Source organism: Entamoeba dispar, genomic scaffold (assembly GCF_000209125.1).
Source record: "Entamoeba dispar SAW760 scf_1105229459687 genomic scaffold, whole genome shotgun sequence".
Classification (NCBI taxonomy): domain Eukaryota; phylum Evosea; order Mastigamoebida; family Endamoebidae; genus Entamoeba; species Entamoeba dispar.
In genome coordinates, this window is record NW_001853817.1 from 11,947 (window position 1) to 28,568 (window position 16,622).

The window sequence follows — 16,622 nt, forward strand, 5'->3', positions numbered from 1 at the left end:
TAATTATTAGGATGTTGATATGACAACGCATAAAGATACAAGTTCTTAATAAAAAAGTTAATAAATGTATTCAAACAATTTTGTTTTCCTTTTTTTCATTTATGTAATTATTCTTTGAAATTGAGAAACCCTTAAAAAATTAATAAGAAATTAGGAAAACCTAATAATTCAATAAAAAGAGAAAAAAATAAAAAGAAGAGAAGATTGAAAAAAAAGAACTCATTTGAACTAAAGATTATTTCATGAATAAATTAATTGATGTTCCTATTCAACAACCAACTGGAGTTGTGTTAGGTACAGCTTCTGTTATTGGTATTAAGTATGATAATGGAATTCTTATTGCAGCAGATACACTTGGATCATATGGATCTATGGCATTATTCAAAGATTTAGAACGAATTATAAAATTAGGGAAATATACATTAATTGGTGGTTCAGGTGAATATTCTGATTTCATTGAATTAAATGAAACATTACAAAAGAAAGTGTTTGTTATTCTTCAAATAATAAATTATTATTTGTATTTAATTTAAATAGAAATGGTGATGAATGTTGTGAAGGTAAAGAAAACGGATTTAAACCAAGTGAATTATATAGTTATGCCCAACGTATTTTATATGAACATAGATGTGATCAAAAACCATTATTTGTTACATTGATTGTTGGAGGAGTTAAAAAAGATGAAATTTTCCTTGGACAAACTGATATGTATGGTACATCATTTACAGAAAATTATGTTGCTAGTGGTATTGGTGCTCATATGGCTATGCCACTATTACGAAAAGAATGGAAAGACCATATGTCTCGAGAAGAAGCTGAACATCTAATTGAGAGATGTATGAAAATTCTTTATTTAAATCATTGTTGGGCAGGAAGTCAATATCTTTTAGGTGTAGTAGATTCAGAAGGGTCAGATATTATTGGACCAATTGCTATAGATACAACAGGTAAATGGGATATAATTGCTTAATTTAAATTACACAAAATAATATTTTAATTTCATTGTTTTAATTTCTAAAAAAAGAATAACAAAATTAATGAAAATTTGTAACTCAAGAGAATTGAGCTGTCTCTTTTTGTGTCTCTTTTAACTATAAAAATCAACAACTCCAAATCATAAGTTATTTAATTTATTATGGGAAGTCAAAATACAAAACCTTCATCCAAGAAAACTACTTCTCATTCAGGACCAAAAAAACATACCATTCCTGATCAATTCTCAACTATGGAAGAACTCCAACAAGCATTAAGAAGTGCAGGACTAGAAAGTTCTAATTTACTTATTGGTATTGATTATACTAAATCAAATACATGGACTGGAAAAGTGTCATTTGGTGGACAATGTTTACATTATATTAATCCACAATTTCCTATTTTCAACCCATATCAACGGGTTATTGATGCCATTGGACGTGCTTTAGAACCTTTTGATGATGACAGATTAATTCCAACATATGGATTTGGAGATGTTACTACCACCAATAAAAGTTTATTTTCATTTATGCCTAATGAAGCTCCATGTGCTGGAGTTGCTGAAGTTTTGAGAAGATACAATGAAATAACACCAAGTGTTCAAATGTCTGGACCAACAAATTTTGCACCATTAATTAGAAAAGCAATTGACATTGTTCGAACCACACATTCTTATCATATACTTTTAATTATTTGTGATGGTCAAGTTGATAATGAAAAAGACACTACGGCAGCTATTGTTGAAGCATCTAATTACCCACTTTCTATTGTTACTATTGGTGTTGGAGATGGACCATTTGATAAGATGGAAAGTTTGTTTTTTATTTTATTTTAATTCAATTAAACTAATAAAAGTAGATTATGATGATAATTTAACTGAAAGTAAGTTCGATAACTTTCAATTTGTTAATTTCTATGAAGTTGTTTCTGTTCGTCCTGACCTTCAAGACGTTGTATTTGCTGTTAAGGCATTACAAGAAATACCTGACCAATATGCATTTATTAAGGAACATGGTTATTTAGATAATTAACTTTCATTAGTTTTATTAATTAGAAGCATTTTCTTTTTTATAAAAGAAAACAAAAAAGAAAAAGTTGAATTAATTCACATGAAAGAAGAGAGATAATAATTCTGTAATAGAGATAGGAATTGTTGAAAAAGATTCTAATCGTAATGGTTCAGAATCTAATGGTTGTGAGAAGAATATTAAAAGTAAAAAAGATAGAAATAACAAATAACAAACCATTTACAATAGGAAGTTGAAAATGTAATAGAGGGTCTATTGGGTCATTTTGATTAAAAGTAAGACAGGTATTATTAGGACCAGTTAATTTAATAAAAGAGTCAGTAATTTGAAAACTAATGTTTTGATTTTGAGCACAAAAATCAATAATATAAGTAGACAAAGAATTAAAATCTAAATAAGATTGTTGTTCACTTAAAATTTCATTTTGAAGTAGTTGAGGTTGAGTAATAGAATTATCTCTATTCATTTGTAATATTTGGTATGGGTAATTAGCATTTATATTAATTCCAATTTTATTTGGAATTAATAGAGAATTAGAAAATTCATCATTTATTCGATATTGTTGTTCTGTTTGAAGATATTGTTGTTCTGTTTGATTAATAAAAGAATTACAATAGTCATATTGTTCATTGTCAGTAGAAAAAGAAACTGTAGGATATAACGAGAATTCTTCTTTTTGTTGTATCATCTCTTGAGTATTATCAATTATTTCTGACTGTGGTACAAAAAAACCTGGTTGTTGGTATTGAATATTTTGATTAAGACTTGTTTGGTTGTCAGATGAAATTGCAGTTAGTCTAGGTAATTTAAGTTCATTAAATGGTGGAAGTTTAATTATTTCAATACTTTTTTTATTAGAAAAACTAGATCTTCTTGGTTTTGTTTCTTCTTTTTCTTTGTTAATAAGATTAATGTATTGAGGTTGATTCTTCGTATAAACTTTAAATTCAAACTTTTTAATAATACGATTTTGTTCTTGTGGTTCTTTTACTAGTTCTTGTTCTTCTAGTCCGTTTGATGTTTCTATTCCAACTTCAATTTCTGTGTCACTAATCTCTTTATCTACTGAATTCTTTTTATGATCAATTTCATCTTTCCATAATTTCATAACTTCAATTTCGTCTTCTCCTTTATTCCTCTCTCCTCCAACAAGACTGTCGCTTGTTGGTTGTGATTCAAAAGTATTATTTTCCATTACCTTAATTAGACAAACTGGTCATCCAATAAAAGAGATGTTTTATGACTTTCCATTTTCTTTTATTAATACAATTTTACTACTATAAAATTTATTATTAAATAGTTTATAAAATAAAAATAAAAGTAAAAATATAAAAATAAAAATTATTAAAATATAATTTAGTTATCTTCTTCTGATTTAGGAAGGTCATTTACTTTACTCTTAATCTCCTTGTGTAATTCTTTCATTCTTTCTTTTTCTGCGTGTGTCATTGGTTTTTGGAATTTATTTACAATTCTATTAGTTGGAGGAGTAAGTCCAGATTTAAGTCTACCGCTATCATCGATCTTAGGAATATTATCTTTTTCATGAATGATAATTGCTTGTCCAATATCACCAGTTTTATATAAAGCAACATCATCATATGATTTATGAGTTTCAACAACACATGGAAGACGAACAAGTGTTGCACAGAATTCTTTTCCATTAAAAGTACATTTACCAGAATTTTCTCCTTGAGGAATGTCAATATTAAAATCAACACCACCACTTCGAATTTGTTCTCTCAACACTTTTGCTTCATCTTCAGGAAGTCTTAATAATATTGGTTGTTCCATGTTAATATGAAACCTTTCTCCATCTCCTCTAATTGATAATTTTACTTCAAGATTTCCATCATCCTCATCACCTTCTTGAGTGCTCATTATATGAAGAACTTTAAATTCAACAGTTTATTTTTTTTCGTTTTTGTTTTTTTTTTTTCATGGGTCATTTGAAAAAGAGACAAAGGGAAAGTGATCTTTTCTTTGATTTATATATGTGGTACTCTCTTTGTGATCAGTTTCTATGTCTCCTGTTGATCCACCAACTCGTTGGGAACGACTAGTAACATTTTATCAGATCATACGTGCTCGAGGTTTCAATTTCCTTTCTAAGTATATTGATATAGAGGAGTATTATAAGTCAGATTATCTTGACATTGTAAGAAAAGTTACACTTGCATCCATTCCATGTTTGCTGGATTTTTTTGTTTATTTTAATAAAAGTACTTAATATTTTAGTTCAACTAATTCTAGGAATAATCTCATTATGTTGGCTTGGATGGAATCAGTTAATTGGAGGAATAGCTATTGTTTCTTCAGTAATAACATATGTCATTGAAAAACCAGTTCAGATGGATGGTGTTTTTATTCAAAAATTATATGAACCTTACTTCAAGATATATTTCTTTTTAATGTTTGTTTTTTTTGACTGATAAAAGTATCAAAGAAGATAAACTTATATTAACTATATAGAAGTGGTATTTTATGTTGTTTAAACTATTGGACTTTATTTGGAGGGTTGATAGAATTATGTGGAGGATTATTTTATGTTTATCTTTTTTATAAAGGAGAATTAATCAAAGCTTCTCAATTTATTGTTAGAGTGACTGAAGATGATATTTCAAAGTTTGATGGAATTAATGAACAAGAAGAATAACAAAAGTAACAATAATTTAATTGTTTTACATTTAAAATAATTATTAAATATAAACTATTTTTCAAAGAAGAGTATGTTTACTATTTTAGCTATTATCAACAATTAGCATATGCTATGTTTAGTTTTTTTTTATCCAATAATTGAATTAATAAACTATATTTTAATCTTTGATATGATTTGACTTTATAATTAAATGTATATTATCTTGTTGTAATAATATTATTGATAAAATTAAGTATCTTGATAAGTAATTCTATTCTATATGATAAAATAAACAATAAGTAAGTTTCTGTAGTTGTTAAAAATATCTTGTATATAATTCATAAATAGAAAATGAATAATACTTAGTTTGTATAAAAATGAAATAAGTTGAGCGTTTTTTTTTTCAAATAAAATGAAAGTAGTTGTAAGACAAATAATTAAATAGTAGATTTAAGTGAAAAAAGCTTCTAATATTTAGAAGTATCTAACTTTTTTATTTTTAGATTAAAATAATAAATAAGAATGAATTTTAATAAAAAATAAGAAAAAGAAGAAAGAATAATGAGTTATAAATGATCAAGTTTTATTATAGATGAAGATAGTATTTGTGAGTTATTAGATAGGATTAATTTTTGAATATGGTTTGCTTTAAGAATTTCTATTTGACAATTAGATAAAGTTAAGACATCAACATTATTAATTATAAGAGATTTAATTCTATAACCAAATGAAGATAATTTAAGATTTGAGCATTGTATAATATTAAGAGGAGTATTAACTTTATGAGAAATTGAAATAGAAATATCACCATCAAATGAAATTGGACATAATAAAGGTTCTATAAGTTTAAGTTCTCTGTTATTAATATTTAAATGAACAATATTATCTAAGTTAGTGGATGATTGAATCAATTCTGTTGGAACTAAATCTGTTAAAGGACAAATAACTGATAATAGTGAAGATAACGAAGCGTTTAATTCAATTAATTCAGGAAGATAAATTGTACTTGAATTAACATTATAAATTGAAACATTAACAAAGTTTGATGAAGAAGAAAAAATGTTTGAATTTATAATAAGAGATACACAATCAGAAAGTGAAAGATATGAAAGAGAACAATCAGTTACAGTGAGATAGTTACATAAAGTACATGACAGAGAACAATTAAGATGGGACAGAGAAGAATTATTAAATTTTATTGCTTCAATTTCAATTGGTTTAATTTGGTTATTAATTAATGAAATATCATGACATTGAAGAATTTTAATTTGACTAATATCAGTAGAATTGAATGAACAATGATGACTCCATTTTATAATAAAATAATTACAATAATTATTAGTTATATTTATATTAGAACATAATGTTATTTGGAGTGTAATAATTTTTGGAATTTGAACATTTATTTTTTTTAGTCCAACAAGTTGAATAGTGTTGAGGCAATTATTTTGAAAATGAAGTAATTTGTTTTGATAAGAATTAAACGGAAGAATAAAATAATTATTTATTTCTAATAAAGAAAGAATTTCATATAATTCTTTATTCTCTATTAAAGAATTTATATTTAATGATTGTGGTTTTATATATTGATTAAGTTTTAAAAGTAATTTTGAATAATTTGAATGAAGTAAAGTAATTTCAGGCAAAGTAATAAAAGAAGGAAGTAACCAATAATCATCAGTATAACATTGAATAGATTTATCTCTAAAGTCATAAATTTCTAAACGACATAATTGTTGTAATTTAAGTAAAATGATATAATTTGTAATAGATAAATGAATAGTATTTTTTAAAATAATTTTAAATAAAATATGCATATTCATATTACTTTTTCTCATTTGATGAATAATAGAATTAAAATAATTAATATCATCATCATTAATAGTATTAATAATTATAATTTCTTGAATATGTGGAAGTAAAATAAGATTTTCTAATAAAGTAATATTTTCAATTGTTACTTTTTCTAATGATGTCATTAATTTTAATTCAAATAATGAAAATCCATTTTCAATTGAAGAAATTGAAGAATAAATATCTTTATTATAATAACCTTCATCTAAATTAATGAATAAGTTAGAATCAAAAATTGTAGGTGAATTAATTTGAATTCTTTTATGAAAATTATGTGAAGAAAGAAATAATTTAAAAAATTTGTATGGAACAGAAAGAGTTTCTAAGGAAGGAAATGTAATAAGAATAAAGTGTATTGTTTTTTCAAAACACTCAGTGTCATTAAATTCATTAATAAATGGATTAATTTTTAATCTACTGAGTGCTTCTTTACATTTTTTAGAAATAAGAAGAAAAGAATAAACGTCTTTGAGATTTTTTAGATATAATGCAATATTCATTAAATAGAATGTGTCCATTTTAAAACAAAATCTTTTATTTTATTTTTGTTTTTTTTATTTTTTACTTTTTTATTTTTTTAGCTAATTTTCCAAAAGAATTAACTTTTCAACGTTATCGAGGAATGTTGAATCAATAATGAATATGTTATAATAGAAAAAGGAATTTGATAAAAATAAACTTTTATTTTAGTTCAGGCGGATTCGTATCCACATTTTATCACTCGTTTCATTTTTAGTACAGATTCAAAAAATTAAATTAAAAATTCAAGTTATTTTTGAAATCCTTTCTAAAAATTGATTAACTTGAATTTACAATATGGAAGCAACATCTTCGAAGAAAAAGATAACAATGGAAAAGAAAAGAAAACACACCTTAGATTCTCGATATATCAAAAATAAGAAGGCAATACAATTGTCATATCTTATTGGATTAGTTAATCAGTTTTGCACTATTACATATGAAAGACCACGTAAGAAAGCAAGTACCACAAGACAATTATTTCATGTAAAAATATTAAATTTTAACAATGAAAATTTTGAAATTGGAGAGTATTTAAATAAACAATGTCTTAAATATTATGACGAGGTAATTGCATCAGGACTATCAAAGAAGAATGCTACAAGAAGATTTGAAGATGAAAAGATAGTAATATTATTTGATTTGTTGATAGATATATTATTTGAATATGGATTTATTATTTTTACATCAAAAATGAGAAATAAAGTAAATAAATCTAAAATTGATTTTATTGAAGAAGTTTATTATCGTTCAACATTAATTGCTAATGAAAAAGAAATAAGTATTCAAGGGACTCTTATCAATGACTATCTGTTTTCAAAAACAAATATTACTCATAGAGAATTTACGTTACAACAAAAAGATAAAGTTGTTATCCAATTTATTGAAAAAAATTATTTATAAAAACCTTGTCATTGATTTTATACTTTTAGTTTTTTTTGTTAATATTTTATTTTAACTATACTAATGGATTTTAATGTTACATATTTTAACTTATATTTATTATTATAAATAATATTTAAATCGAATAATTAATAATAAATATCTGCTTCAAATAAAAAGTCATACAACTTCTTCTATTTTGATTATTTTTATGAATGAAACTTTTTTGATTGTTTAAATAATTGTTGATTTGTTACATGAAACACTATTGTAAAATCATATTTTATTATATTTTTATTCATTTTATTTAAATCTTATTCTACTTAATTGACCATCAAAAATCCATAAAAATACCATACAATCAAAATAATTCTTGTTTACAATAATAATACTAATTAAATATATGAGAATTTTAAAGTAGTAAAGAAGAAAAAATATACATTATTAATAATACAAAAGAAGAGTAAAAGGATTTAATAGAGAGATAAGAATTGTAATAACAAACTGAGTATTTACTATAACTTAATTAATAAGTATATTGTTTTAAAGATTTCATAAGAACATTAGAAAAAATTTGAAAAATAAATGAATTGACTGTTGAGACAATATATTTTAACTATATTTTAATCACTCCAAAATATCCCAAAAAGTAAATCAAATTAGATATCTCCTAACAAGTAATTAAAAATAAAATAAATAATTCAAACCTTATCATAATAAAAGTATTAATAAATTTGTTTATTATCAATAACATAAAATTTGATAATAGTCATAATGTTTAGTAGTGAAAATGTAGTGTGCTAGTTGGAAGTGAGTAGAAATTTATTGTGATAATTTATTTTATTGAAAGTAAAATATTTCAACCCAAGTGAGATAGTATATTTGTTAGTTATTAGATCTATTATAGAACTTCCTTAAATGGTTGTTCAAATGAAAAAATTCTCACATAAATAAACTAACTCGTTTTAATCGTTTTGGTTGAAAAATAATTCAAATATTCATTCTTTACACTATTATCTCTTTGTTCATGAATCTTTATAGATTCCTGTTTGATTGAGAACAACAGACATCAAAACAAAAATGGTTTTTTAATTTATAAGACTTAATTTAGCTCATTTATTTATAAGATTAAAGGAACTGTAAATAAATGATACATAAAATGTTGTTAACTAAAATAAATATTCTAAATATAGATGTCGACTTTGATTTGAAAGTTCAATTTCAAGAATGAAAAACAGGAAAAATTCTTGATAGAAAAGAAAAAAATAATTATAGAGTTATCAGGTGGTTATTTTTCTTAGTTTAAAATAATTAAACAAAGAATTAACGATCAACATAACTCTGATCAAAATAGAAAGTAGAGAAGAAAACAAGTTTTGTATTTGAGAGAGTTAAAACAAACTCCTTTTTTGAAAAAAGAGAAAAAAAAAAAGAAAAATGATTTCTAACTACATGAATGAAAAAAAGATATTGTTGTTGTATATTAAAAAATAGGGGTAAAAAGAGAATAAAGACTGAAGAGAAAATATTTAATACAATTATTTAAACCTATTTAATTTTAAAAAATATATAACCACCACATGTCTATTGAACAACAAGTACCAAAAACTCCAAAGTATATTGTTAATAAAAGAAAACTTCAAAACTACGAAACTATGCAACAAGCTCTTCTTATTGGACTTCTTAATCCATTTTGTCAATTTATTATTAAGAAACCAAGAAAACAAACAATTGTTAGACATTGTATGCCTAAAGTTAAAACCATTAAAATTAATGATGAAGAAATTGAAGTAATGAAATTAGCAGATCACTTTTGTAGACCATTATATGAAGAAGAATGTCGTAAAGGAATGAACAAACAAACAGCGTTTAGAAGATTTGAAAAGAATAAGAAGATTTTTGTTATTAATATTCTTTATGATTTATGTTTAGAAATGGGTTATTTCTTTGATGCTCGTCTTTCTAGAAAAACTGAAAAAAGTCTTAGAATTGATAGAATTCAAAGAGTTTATTTACATGGAGAATATATTATGGATGTTGATGATTTAATGGAAAAAGGAGAATTAATAAATGATTATTTAAATAAAACAATTGCTGAAGAGTACCATGCTATTATTAGTCTTAATGATACAACAATTAGAAATATTTTCTGTTCTTGTATCAGAGAATGAATCAATAAATTATTATTGGTTCTGTCTATAGGATTTTTTTAATTGTATTTATTTTATTATTCTTTTTATTATTAAACAAAAACAGTTTTTAAAGATTCATTTAATTAAGAAATGTTATTTCTTTCTAAAACCTTCTTTTTGTTTTTAATTATCTTATTTTAAAAGAGATTCAATCTTTTAATTACTTAAACAAGAAGTTATGAGAATAATACTTCTGATATTACTCTCGTTATTTATTACTCTATCACCTTCATTGATTATTCCTTCTTCAACATTAGACGAATTTAAACAAACTGGTAGTTGTGGTGATGGTATTTGGGACTCATTTAGTGAAGAATGTGATGGAAATGATGGTTGTACCAATCTGTGTTATTGTAATAATGGTTATATTTCTGATGGAAAAGGAAATTGTACTATGCAATGTATGTATGGGAATTCATGTATTGGAGGATGTACAACACCAGATGTATGTATTTCATGTTCATCATCATCAGGTTTTACTGATGATTGTTCAAATTGTAAAGAAGGATATATTTATAATACTATTGGAGGTTGTAGACCATTACCAAACCGTATTTGGGGGTGTCAAGAATGGTTTGAAATGAAAGGTACTCCAGATGAATATAGAAATGTTACTATGACATCTGAACATCAAACAATAATTTTAGATGCACCTGGAATGTATTTTCCTATTCAAATTAATAGATGTACTCCTTATGCTTCTCAAGATAAACCATATGTATATGGTGCATGGATTGCTTTAAGATCTACAATAGGTGGATGGATTGTAGCAGAAACAGATAAACATTATACTTCAGAAGAAATTGAATTTGCTGAACAACAAAAGAAAGTTATTGGAAATGATTTTGCTATTAGTGAACAAAAGAATTGTGCATCTGGAAATTCAGTTTCACATCATAATTACTGTCTTGATTCTAATAATGATATAAGTGCTTATATCCATTCTCCTAGAATGGTTGTTTATGTAAATAGTGATGAAGTAAGGTATCTTCATATTCATTTACCATATGGTCAAATTATTAGTAATTGGTTTAAAATGCTTTTTACATCTATTGCTCATCCTTGTAGTACTTATTATAAACAGTTAAATTGGAATGAACTTTCAATTACAATATACTTTTGAATTAAATTATGAATATTCAGTTAATTCAAATTCTGTTTGTGTATCAAAAATTTTACGAGGACAATGGTTTAAAATTAAAGGATCAGATGAAACTATTATGATAGATACGTGTAATAGTTCTTTAAATTATAGTGTTTCTATTCAACTTATTGAAGTAAATCAAAACGAATCATTAACAGAATTTTCGTGTTCATCAAGTAAAGCAACATGTTCTCGTTATGTGGCTTCAAATTGTGAAAATTCTAAATTAGCTCGAATGGTTGCTCCATTAGAACCTACAAAGAATTATTTTATTTTTGTTTCAGTAGATGAAAATAATATTGGAACTGTTAATGTTACGTTTAAAACAGTTTGTCCATTTGGATGTGGAGAACATGGATTTTGTAATAATAATGGTATTTGTATTTGTGAAGATGGGTATGTAGATAATGGTGGATGTTCATTATGTGGGAATGGTAAAATTGATGATGGTGAAGAATGTGATTTATCTGCTCAGGAAGATAAGTATTGTGCTGAGACATGTAAATGTTATTTTGGTTTTACACCAATCACTATCAATGGAATAACTAAATGCTCTCCTTCAACATGTAATAATGGAGTTATAGATCAAAATGAAGAATGTGATGGAGGTAAAGGATGTGATCATTGTTTATGTCAAGAAGGATATGTTAAATATGAAAAAGCACGTGAATATTGTTTATCAACTAAATGTGGAAATGGAAAATTAGATGAAGAAGAAGAATGTGATAATGGAGATGGATGTTATGAATGTGAATGTCAAGAAGGTTGGTATAGTTATAATTCAAAGAATTGTAGAGACAAAAGTTATGGACTTGCAGCAGCAGATTTTATTGGTAGAATTTTAATACCTTATTGGATATTTTTAATATTGATTGGATGTGTTAGTGGTATTGTCCATTGGAAAGTTACCTCTAAAATTAAAAATGAATTAAAAGAAATGGAAGGAGCTTTGCCTTTCTTTGAAACAACAATTATTCCTTTTAATAAAGAAAATTCACAGTTTATTGATGTTAAATCATCAAATCCATATTTTACAATTGACCCACCTTCAATTGATTTCCAAGAAGAACGAGTTGAAGTAGGAGAAGTATATTCATATACTTTTACTATTACAAATAATTGGAAAGAAGTTCTTCATTATACATTCCATGCAGGAGAATATCTTAAATATGATATAACATTTAAACCTGTTACTGGATCATTAAGACAGTATCAAAGTGTTGACATCCAAGCAATGGTATGTTTAAAATGTACAACTGTTATTAATGAACGTGTTCCAGTTACTATTAGGTTTGGTCAACTAAATTCAATTTTAAAGAATATTAAAAAAGAAAATCCAGAAATGTTAGACCAACTCTCTCAAAATTCATCTCATGTTTCTGAAAATTCTCAACAACAAGGAGAACCAAGAAGATCTTTCTCTTCTTTATCAAACATAAGTAATAAGTCAGGAGGTTCTGATAAAAATTCTTCACATGAACAATCTCAACAATCTTCTAAATCATCAAAAAAACATCACACTGAAAGAATACGTAAATTCCATTTATATCTTCCTCTTCAAGCTGAATCTACTTTATCTACTAAGTTGGATTATGAAGAAATTCATTTACATCATCCTCCTATTGGTTCAGGTACATTTGGTATTGTTTATAGAGCAGAATGGAGAGGAGTTGATGTTGCAGTTAAAGTTATGAAAACTGATTTATTTGATTTAAATGATTTATTACCTAATTTCCTTCAAGAAGTTGAATTACTAGAAAAGATTAGATGTCCATTTATTATTAATTTCATTGGAAGTGTAACAAGCTCAGATACTTTAGCATTAGTAACTGAATTTTGTCCATTAGGGTCATTAAGAAAATATATTAAGACTAATTCAATGTCCATTGAATTAAAATTAAGATTTTGTCATGACATTGCATCTGGTATGGATTATCTTCATCAAAATGATATCATCCATCATGATTTAAAAACTGACAATATCTTGGTCTATTCAAAGAATCCTTTTGATCCTGTTGTATGTAAAGTTACAGATTTTGGAACTTCACGTTCATTTATTGAATCATTAGGTAAAACAGGAATTCAAAATATTGGTACTCCAATGTATATGGCACCAGAACTAAATACTGGAGAACAAGATATGACATTAAAATCAGATGTTTTTTCATTTGCTATTTGTTGTACTGAAATTTGGTTAGGTAGAGATCCATATGATCCAGAGAAATTCCCAGATTCAGAATCAATTTTAAAATTTGTTGGAAGTGGTAAACGAATAGAGTTACCACAAGATTGTTTGATTAAAACCATTATTGAACAATCTTGGAAACATAACCCAAAAGATAGACCTCAATTCGATGAAATTCTTCATTTAATTGATGGAATAGTAAAACAAATGAAATTAAATGTCTCACCATCTCAAAGTCAATCAAATATTCAAAATTCATTTGACAAAAGAAATTCTGTTGTTTTTATCAATCCTGAACAAAGCAAAAGCAATTCTTCTCATAACTCATTTAACGACCAAGAAATAGTACTTTAATTTAAATATTCCGTTTATTTTTATATTATTATTTTAAAAATATAAAAAAATTTAATGAATAAAAATATTTATCTTTTTAATACTAAGTTATTTTTAATTTCAATTTATTAAGTTAATTAATAAATATACTTTAATGATTTTTTTTTATTTAACTATATTGTTATATTTTTCTCTTTCCAGAATTATAATATTAATATTAATAAATACTTTCTAACATTAAACCTATATTTTAACTATATTTCCTCAATAACAATAATTTATATCTTAAAAAATTTTTATTAGTCAACTATTATAGTTGTGAGTGCTAATAATGTTACTGATTACATAATACACTATCATAGAAAAATTTAGGCACCACACTAAATGCTTAGCTACCTCTTTTTTATATCACTAAAACAAAGTTAACTGTTCTCTCTCTTAATACACTGAAGGTGATTTTATATTTTTTTTAAGGAGATTAAATTTTATGTTTTATAATATTTATATGAATTATCAAATAAGAACTCAAAAAATTAAAAAGTTATGTCAGAATTACAGTGTTTGGTATGTTATAATGAACCTAAACAACCCGTTATCACACAATGTGGTCATACTTTTTGTTGGAAGTGTATTAAAGGTAAGGTGCCTGGAAATTGTCCGTTTTGTAGTAATCCAATAACATTAGATTCATTAGTTTCAATCTTTAATGAAGAGGGCACAAATGCTCCAATTAAAAATGAAGTGAATAGTTCTAATAAAGATCTAGACGATGAAAATAATAACCAACGACCAGCCCAACATTATGAGGCAAGTAATGAAACGTTTTCAAACAATTTTTTAAGTTTATTCAATCATGATATAGGTCCAGGTATGACAGCTGAACAAGAAAGACAACTATTCACTATTCCAAGGTGGTTTAGTGTTGGAATTGTATTTATTGTATTCACTTTTATAGTTATTCTATGGGTGCAATAAAATAAATGACACACCTTAATTCAATTAGAATACAAAGGCTATTACGATAAATAGAGACATAGCGATTGGTATAATATTACCACTATTTCTTGTATTTTTTGGTTGTTTTTTAACACATTTTCCAATAGAATTGCATTGATACCCAACAACACAAGACCCACAATTTGGTTCACATCCTTTATTAAACATTCCTTCAGGAGTACATTCCCTCGAATTACAATATAATGTTTCAAACCCACATTGATTCACTTCGTTATAAGAGTCTTGATAACTTAGTTGAGCTTCTTTTAAAGTTAAATTGGTTGTTGGTCCTGTTGTTATTTTCATTTGAATACCACTCACAAACCCTTCACACTGTCGTGAATTTAAAGAAACTTCAATTTTCATTTCATTTTCAAATAATGTTGTTTTCATTTGGTCTAGTGAACAAACAATTTGTTGAGTAATACCAAGTTTATCATTAAAGTCTTCAATTACTAATTTAAACGAATTAATTAGTATGTTTTCTTTTGATTTAAAATTAAAACGAAGAATAAATACCTTAAATATTTCTGTAAGTTTCATAACAGATGGATATGTAAAAGTAAATAATGCGTTATTTAAATTATTGTCAAATATTAATTGGTTGGTTCCAAATATATTAAATACTTTTTTTGTTTCATTTGAATAAGTAAGTGTTGGAGTCCATGTAAAATATCTATTAATCGGGGAAGGATCCATTGTTGAAACTGTTGAACCAAATGTTTGATTTTGTGGTACAAATTTACATCGATTGGATCTATCCAGTTCAGTAAATTGAGTCTCACCAGGAAAATATAAAGAAGCATTTATTGTACTAATGTTTTTAAAAACAATCTGTCGGTCATTCCATGAAACTAATTTTACTGTTTTATCACTGAACAGTGGAAGTGAATAAGTGCCATCTTCATTATTCATTCTATATTGTTTATTTTCATAGATGAGATACTTGTGAATTGTATTAGAATTAATCACTTGAACTTTTACCATTCCTTTTCTTAATAAATCTTCACCAATTATTACAAGTGATGGATTGTATTGAAATGGACAAGAAACAGCTCTTACCGTCACTTGAGTTGCATGGTTCGCAGAGGCGTGTACAATAGTTGCAATATAATTATAATTATCATCATTTACAAATACAATTCTTTCTAAATCGGATTCTGTTAAATTATGGTTTGGTTTTGTTTTAAATGTTCCTGCTATCATACACACAAAAGGTCTTTGAGTAGGTCCTGTAATTTCCAAACACTGTCCACATCTACTAGAGTTATAATCAGAAATTTGTTTAATAAGATGTTTTTCATAAACATAACACTCCATATTTGTTAAATGTCCTGCAACTAATCTTTTGTAATCATTAATTTGACTAAAACAGTCTGGATTTCTTAGTACTTGACTTGCCACCATTCCGTTTTGACTTCCAATGTTATCACTAATGGCTGTGTACCATCTTGTCATACAGCCTGTTACTTGACCAAACACTAAATTGACTAAACTCAACAAGATAATAATCATAAATAATTTAACAGATCTTTCCTTTTAAAAAGTTGATTACAAATTGTAAAATATCTCAGTTTTATTCCAGTTCTAAATTCTTCAAACACGTTTTGCCAAAACAAAATAAAAAACAAATATTAGAATAAAGAAAAAGGATTTAGATTAAAAAAGACCATCAGAAGAAAAGATAAAAAAAAGAAGAAAGAAAAAAAAGGAGAGAGAGTAAAGAAAGGGGAAAAGAAGATAGGGAGAAGAAAATGAATAAGAAAATAAGAGAAGGAGGAATGAAAGAGATGAGAAAGAAGAAAAGAAATTGTAAAAGAAAAGAATGAGTAGTTTCAGAAGAAAAATAACAAATTTAATAAAAGTAATATAAGAATAA

The 16,622-nt window shown here is 25.5% G+C and overlaps 13 protein-coding genes across 13 annotated transcripts in view, besides 23 other annotated features; 9 read left to right on the forward strand and 4 right to left on the reverse strand.

Annotated features, from left to right (window-relative positions):
* EDI_162900 (myosin light chain kinase, putative) overlaps positions 1-49 on the forward strand; it is a gene marked incomplete at both ends in the record, with an annotated part of 1,206 nt that extends 1,157 nt beyond the window's left edge. Inside the window, one exon of the mRNA XM_001736025.1 lies at positions 11-49. Within this exon, the coding sequence (XP_001736077.1) occupies positions 11-49 (39 nt within the window). The remainder of the gene's footprint in view (positions 1-10) is intronic.
* Positions 50-170: 121 nt separating this feature from the next.
* Positions 171-218: a microsatellite.
* A 24-nt stretch (positions 219-242) lies between these two features.
* On the forward strand, positions 243-970 carry EDI_163010 (proteasome subunit beta type-4 precursor, putative; the record flags this gene model as incomplete). Its single annotated transcript, XM_001736026.1, has 2 exons — positions 243-487; positions 538-970. The coding sequence occupies 2 exons, from the start codon at positions 243-245 to the stop codon at positions 968-970; spliced, it is 678 nt and encodes a 225-aa protein (XP_001736078.1).
* Positions 502-536: a sequence feature (AT_rich).
* Positions 967-1,047: a sequence feature (AT_rich).
* Positions 1,048-1,135: 88 nt separating this feature from the next.
* Positions 1,136-2,003, forward strand: EDI_163020 (copine-9, putative; the record flags this gene model as incomplete). Its single annotated transcript, XM_001736027.1, has 2 exons — positions 1,136-1,784; positions 1,831-2,003. 2 exons carry the CDS (start codon positions 1,136-1,138, stop codon positions 2,001-2,003), a joined length of 822 nt encoding a protein of 273 aa, XP_001736079.1.
* Positions 1,790-1,826: a sequence feature (AT_rich).
* A 69-nt stretch (positions 2,004-2,072) lies between the features above and the next one.
* On the reverse strand, positions 2,073-3,195 carry EDI_163030 (uncharacterized protein; the record flags this gene model as incomplete). The annotated part of the gene is made up of 2 exons (XM_001736028.1): positions 2,073-2,158; positions 2,217-3,195. 2 exons carry the CDS (start codon positions 3,193-3,195, stop codon positions 2,073-2,075), a joined length of 1,065 nt encoding a protein of 354 aa, XP_001736080.1.
* A 60-nt stretch (positions 3,196-3,255) lies between these two features.
* Positions 3,256-3,299: a sequence feature (AT_rich).
* Positions 3,300-3,305: 6 nt separating this feature from the next.
* Positions 3,306-3,342: a microsatellite.
* Positions 3,343-3,356: 14 nt separating this feature from the next.
* Positions 3,357-3,881, reverse strand: EDI_163040 (uncharacterized protein; the record flags this gene model as incomplete). The annotated part of the gene is made up of 1 exon (XM_001736029.1): positions 3,357-3,881. One exon carries the CDS (start codon positions 3,879-3,881, stop codon positions 3,357-3,359), a length of 525 nt encoding a protein of 174 aa, XP_001736081.1.
* A 142-nt stretch (positions 3,882-4,023) lies between these two features.
* On the forward strand, positions 4,024-4,656 carry EDI_163050 (uncharacterized protein; the record flags this gene model as incomplete). The annotated part of the gene is made up of 3 exons (XM_001736030.1): positions 4,024-4,189; positions 4,239-4,413; positions 4,473-4,656. The coding sequence occupies 3 exons, from the start codon at positions 4,024-4,026 to the stop codon at positions 4,654-4,656; spliced, it is 525 nt and encodes a 174-aa protein (XP_001736082.1).
* Positions 4,657-4,666: 10 nt separating this feature from the next.
* Positions 4,667-4,718: a sequence feature (AT_rich).
* A 409-nt stretch (positions 4,719-5,127) lies between these two features.
* Positions 5,128-5,181: a sequence feature (AT_rich).
* A 23-nt stretch (positions 5,182-5,204) lies between these two features.
* On the reverse strand, positions 5,205-7,010 carry EDI_163060 (uncharacterized protein; the record flags this gene model as incomplete). The annotated part of the gene is made up of 1 exon (XM_001736031.1): positions 5,205-7,010. The coding sequence occupies one exon, from the start codon at positions 7,008-7,010 to the stop codon at positions 5,205-5,207; it is 1,806 nt and encodes a 601-aa protein (XP_001736083.1).
* Positions 5,948-5,994: a sequence feature (AT_rich).
* Positions 6,129-6,207: a sequence feature (AT_rich).
* Positions 6,378-6,451: a sequence feature (AT_rich).
* Positions 6,483-6,541: a sequence feature (AT_rich).
* Positions 7,011-7,024: 14 nt separating the features above from the next.
* Positions 7,025-7,071: a microsatellite.
* Positions 7,072-7,308: 237 nt separating this feature from the next.
* EDI_163070 (uncharacterized protein) lies at positions 7,309-7,914 on the forward strand (the record flags this gene model as incomplete). Its single annotated transcript, XM_001736032.1, has 1 exon — positions 7,309-7,914. The coding sequence occupies one exon, from the start codon at positions 7,309-7,311 to the stop codon at positions 7,912-7,914; it is 606 nt and encodes a 201-aa protein (XP_001736084.1).
* Positions 7,889-7,917: a sequence feature (AT_rich).
* Positions 7,918-7,928: 11 nt separating this feature from the next.
* Positions 7,929-8,056: a sequence feature (AT_rich).
* A 116-nt stretch (positions 8,057-8,172) lies between these two features.
* Positions 8,173-8,222: a microsatellite.
* A 349-nt stretch (positions 8,223-8,571) lies between these two features.
* Positions 8,572-8,654: a sequence feature (AT_rich).
* Positions 8,655-9,415: 761 nt separating this feature from the next.
* Positions 9,416-9,466: a sequence feature (AT_rich).
* A 7-nt stretch (positions 9,467-9,473) lies between these two features.
* EDI_163080 (uncharacterized protein) lies at positions 9,474-10,064 on the forward strand (the record flags this gene model as incomplete). Its single annotated transcript, XM_001736033.1, has 1 exon — positions 9,474-10,064. The coding sequence occupies one exon, from the start codon at positions 9,474-9,476 to the stop codon at positions 10,062-10,064; it is 591 nt and encodes a 196-aa protein (XP_001736085.1).
* A 32-nt stretch (positions 10,065-10,096) lies between these two features.
* Positions 10,097-10,140: a sequence feature (AT_rich).
* A 123-nt stretch (positions 10,141-10,263) lies between these two features.
* EDI_163090 (uncharacterized protein) lies at positions 10,264-11,208 on the forward strand (the record flags this gene model as incomplete). The annotated part of the gene is made up of 1 exon (XM_001736034.1): positions 10,264-11,208. The coding sequence occupies one exon, from the start codon at positions 10,264-10,266 to the stop codon at positions 11,206-11,208; it is 945 nt and encodes a 314-aa protein (XP_001736086.1).
* Positions 11,209-11,305: 97 nt separating this feature from the next.
* On the forward strand, positions 11,306-13,768 carry EDI_163100 (serine-threonine protein kinase, putative; the record flags this gene model as incomplete). The annotated part of the gene is made up of 1 exon (XM_001736035.1): positions 11,306-13,768. The coding sequence occupies one exon, from the start codon at positions 11,306-11,308 to the stop codon at positions 13,766-13,768; it is 2,463 nt and encodes an 820-aa protein (XP_001736087.1).
* A 13-nt stretch (positions 13,769-13,781) lies between these two features.
* Positions 13,782-13,974: a sequence feature (AT_rich).
* Positions 13,975-14,019: 45 nt separating this feature from the next.
* Positions 14,020-14,049: a sequence feature (AT_rich).
* Positions 14,050-14,202: 153 nt separating this feature from the next.
* Positions 14,203-14,254: a sequence feature (AT_rich).
* A 36-nt stretch (positions 14,255-14,290) lies between these two features.
* Positions 14,291-14,722, forward strand: EDI_163110 (uncharacterized protein; the record flags this gene model as incomplete). Its single annotated transcript, XM_001736036.1, has 1 exon — positions 14,291-14,722. The coding sequence occupies one exon, from the start codon at positions 14,291-14,293 to the stop codon at positions 14,720-14,722; it is 432 nt and encodes a 143-aa protein (XP_001736088.1).
* Positions 14,723-14,746: 24 nt separating this feature from the next.
* On the reverse strand, positions 14,747-16,258 carry EDI_163120 (uncharacterized protein; the record flags this gene model as incomplete). The annotated part of the gene is made up of 1 exon (XM_001736037.1): positions 14,747-16,258. The coding sequence occupies one exon, from the start codon at positions 16,256-16,258 to the stop codon at positions 14,747-14,749; it is 1,512 nt and encodes a 503-aa protein (XP_001736089.1).
* A 161-nt stretch (positions 16,259-16,419) lies between these two features.
* Positions 16,420-16,569: a microsatellite.
* The last annotated feature ends 53 nt before the right edge of the window (positions 16,570-16,622 follow it).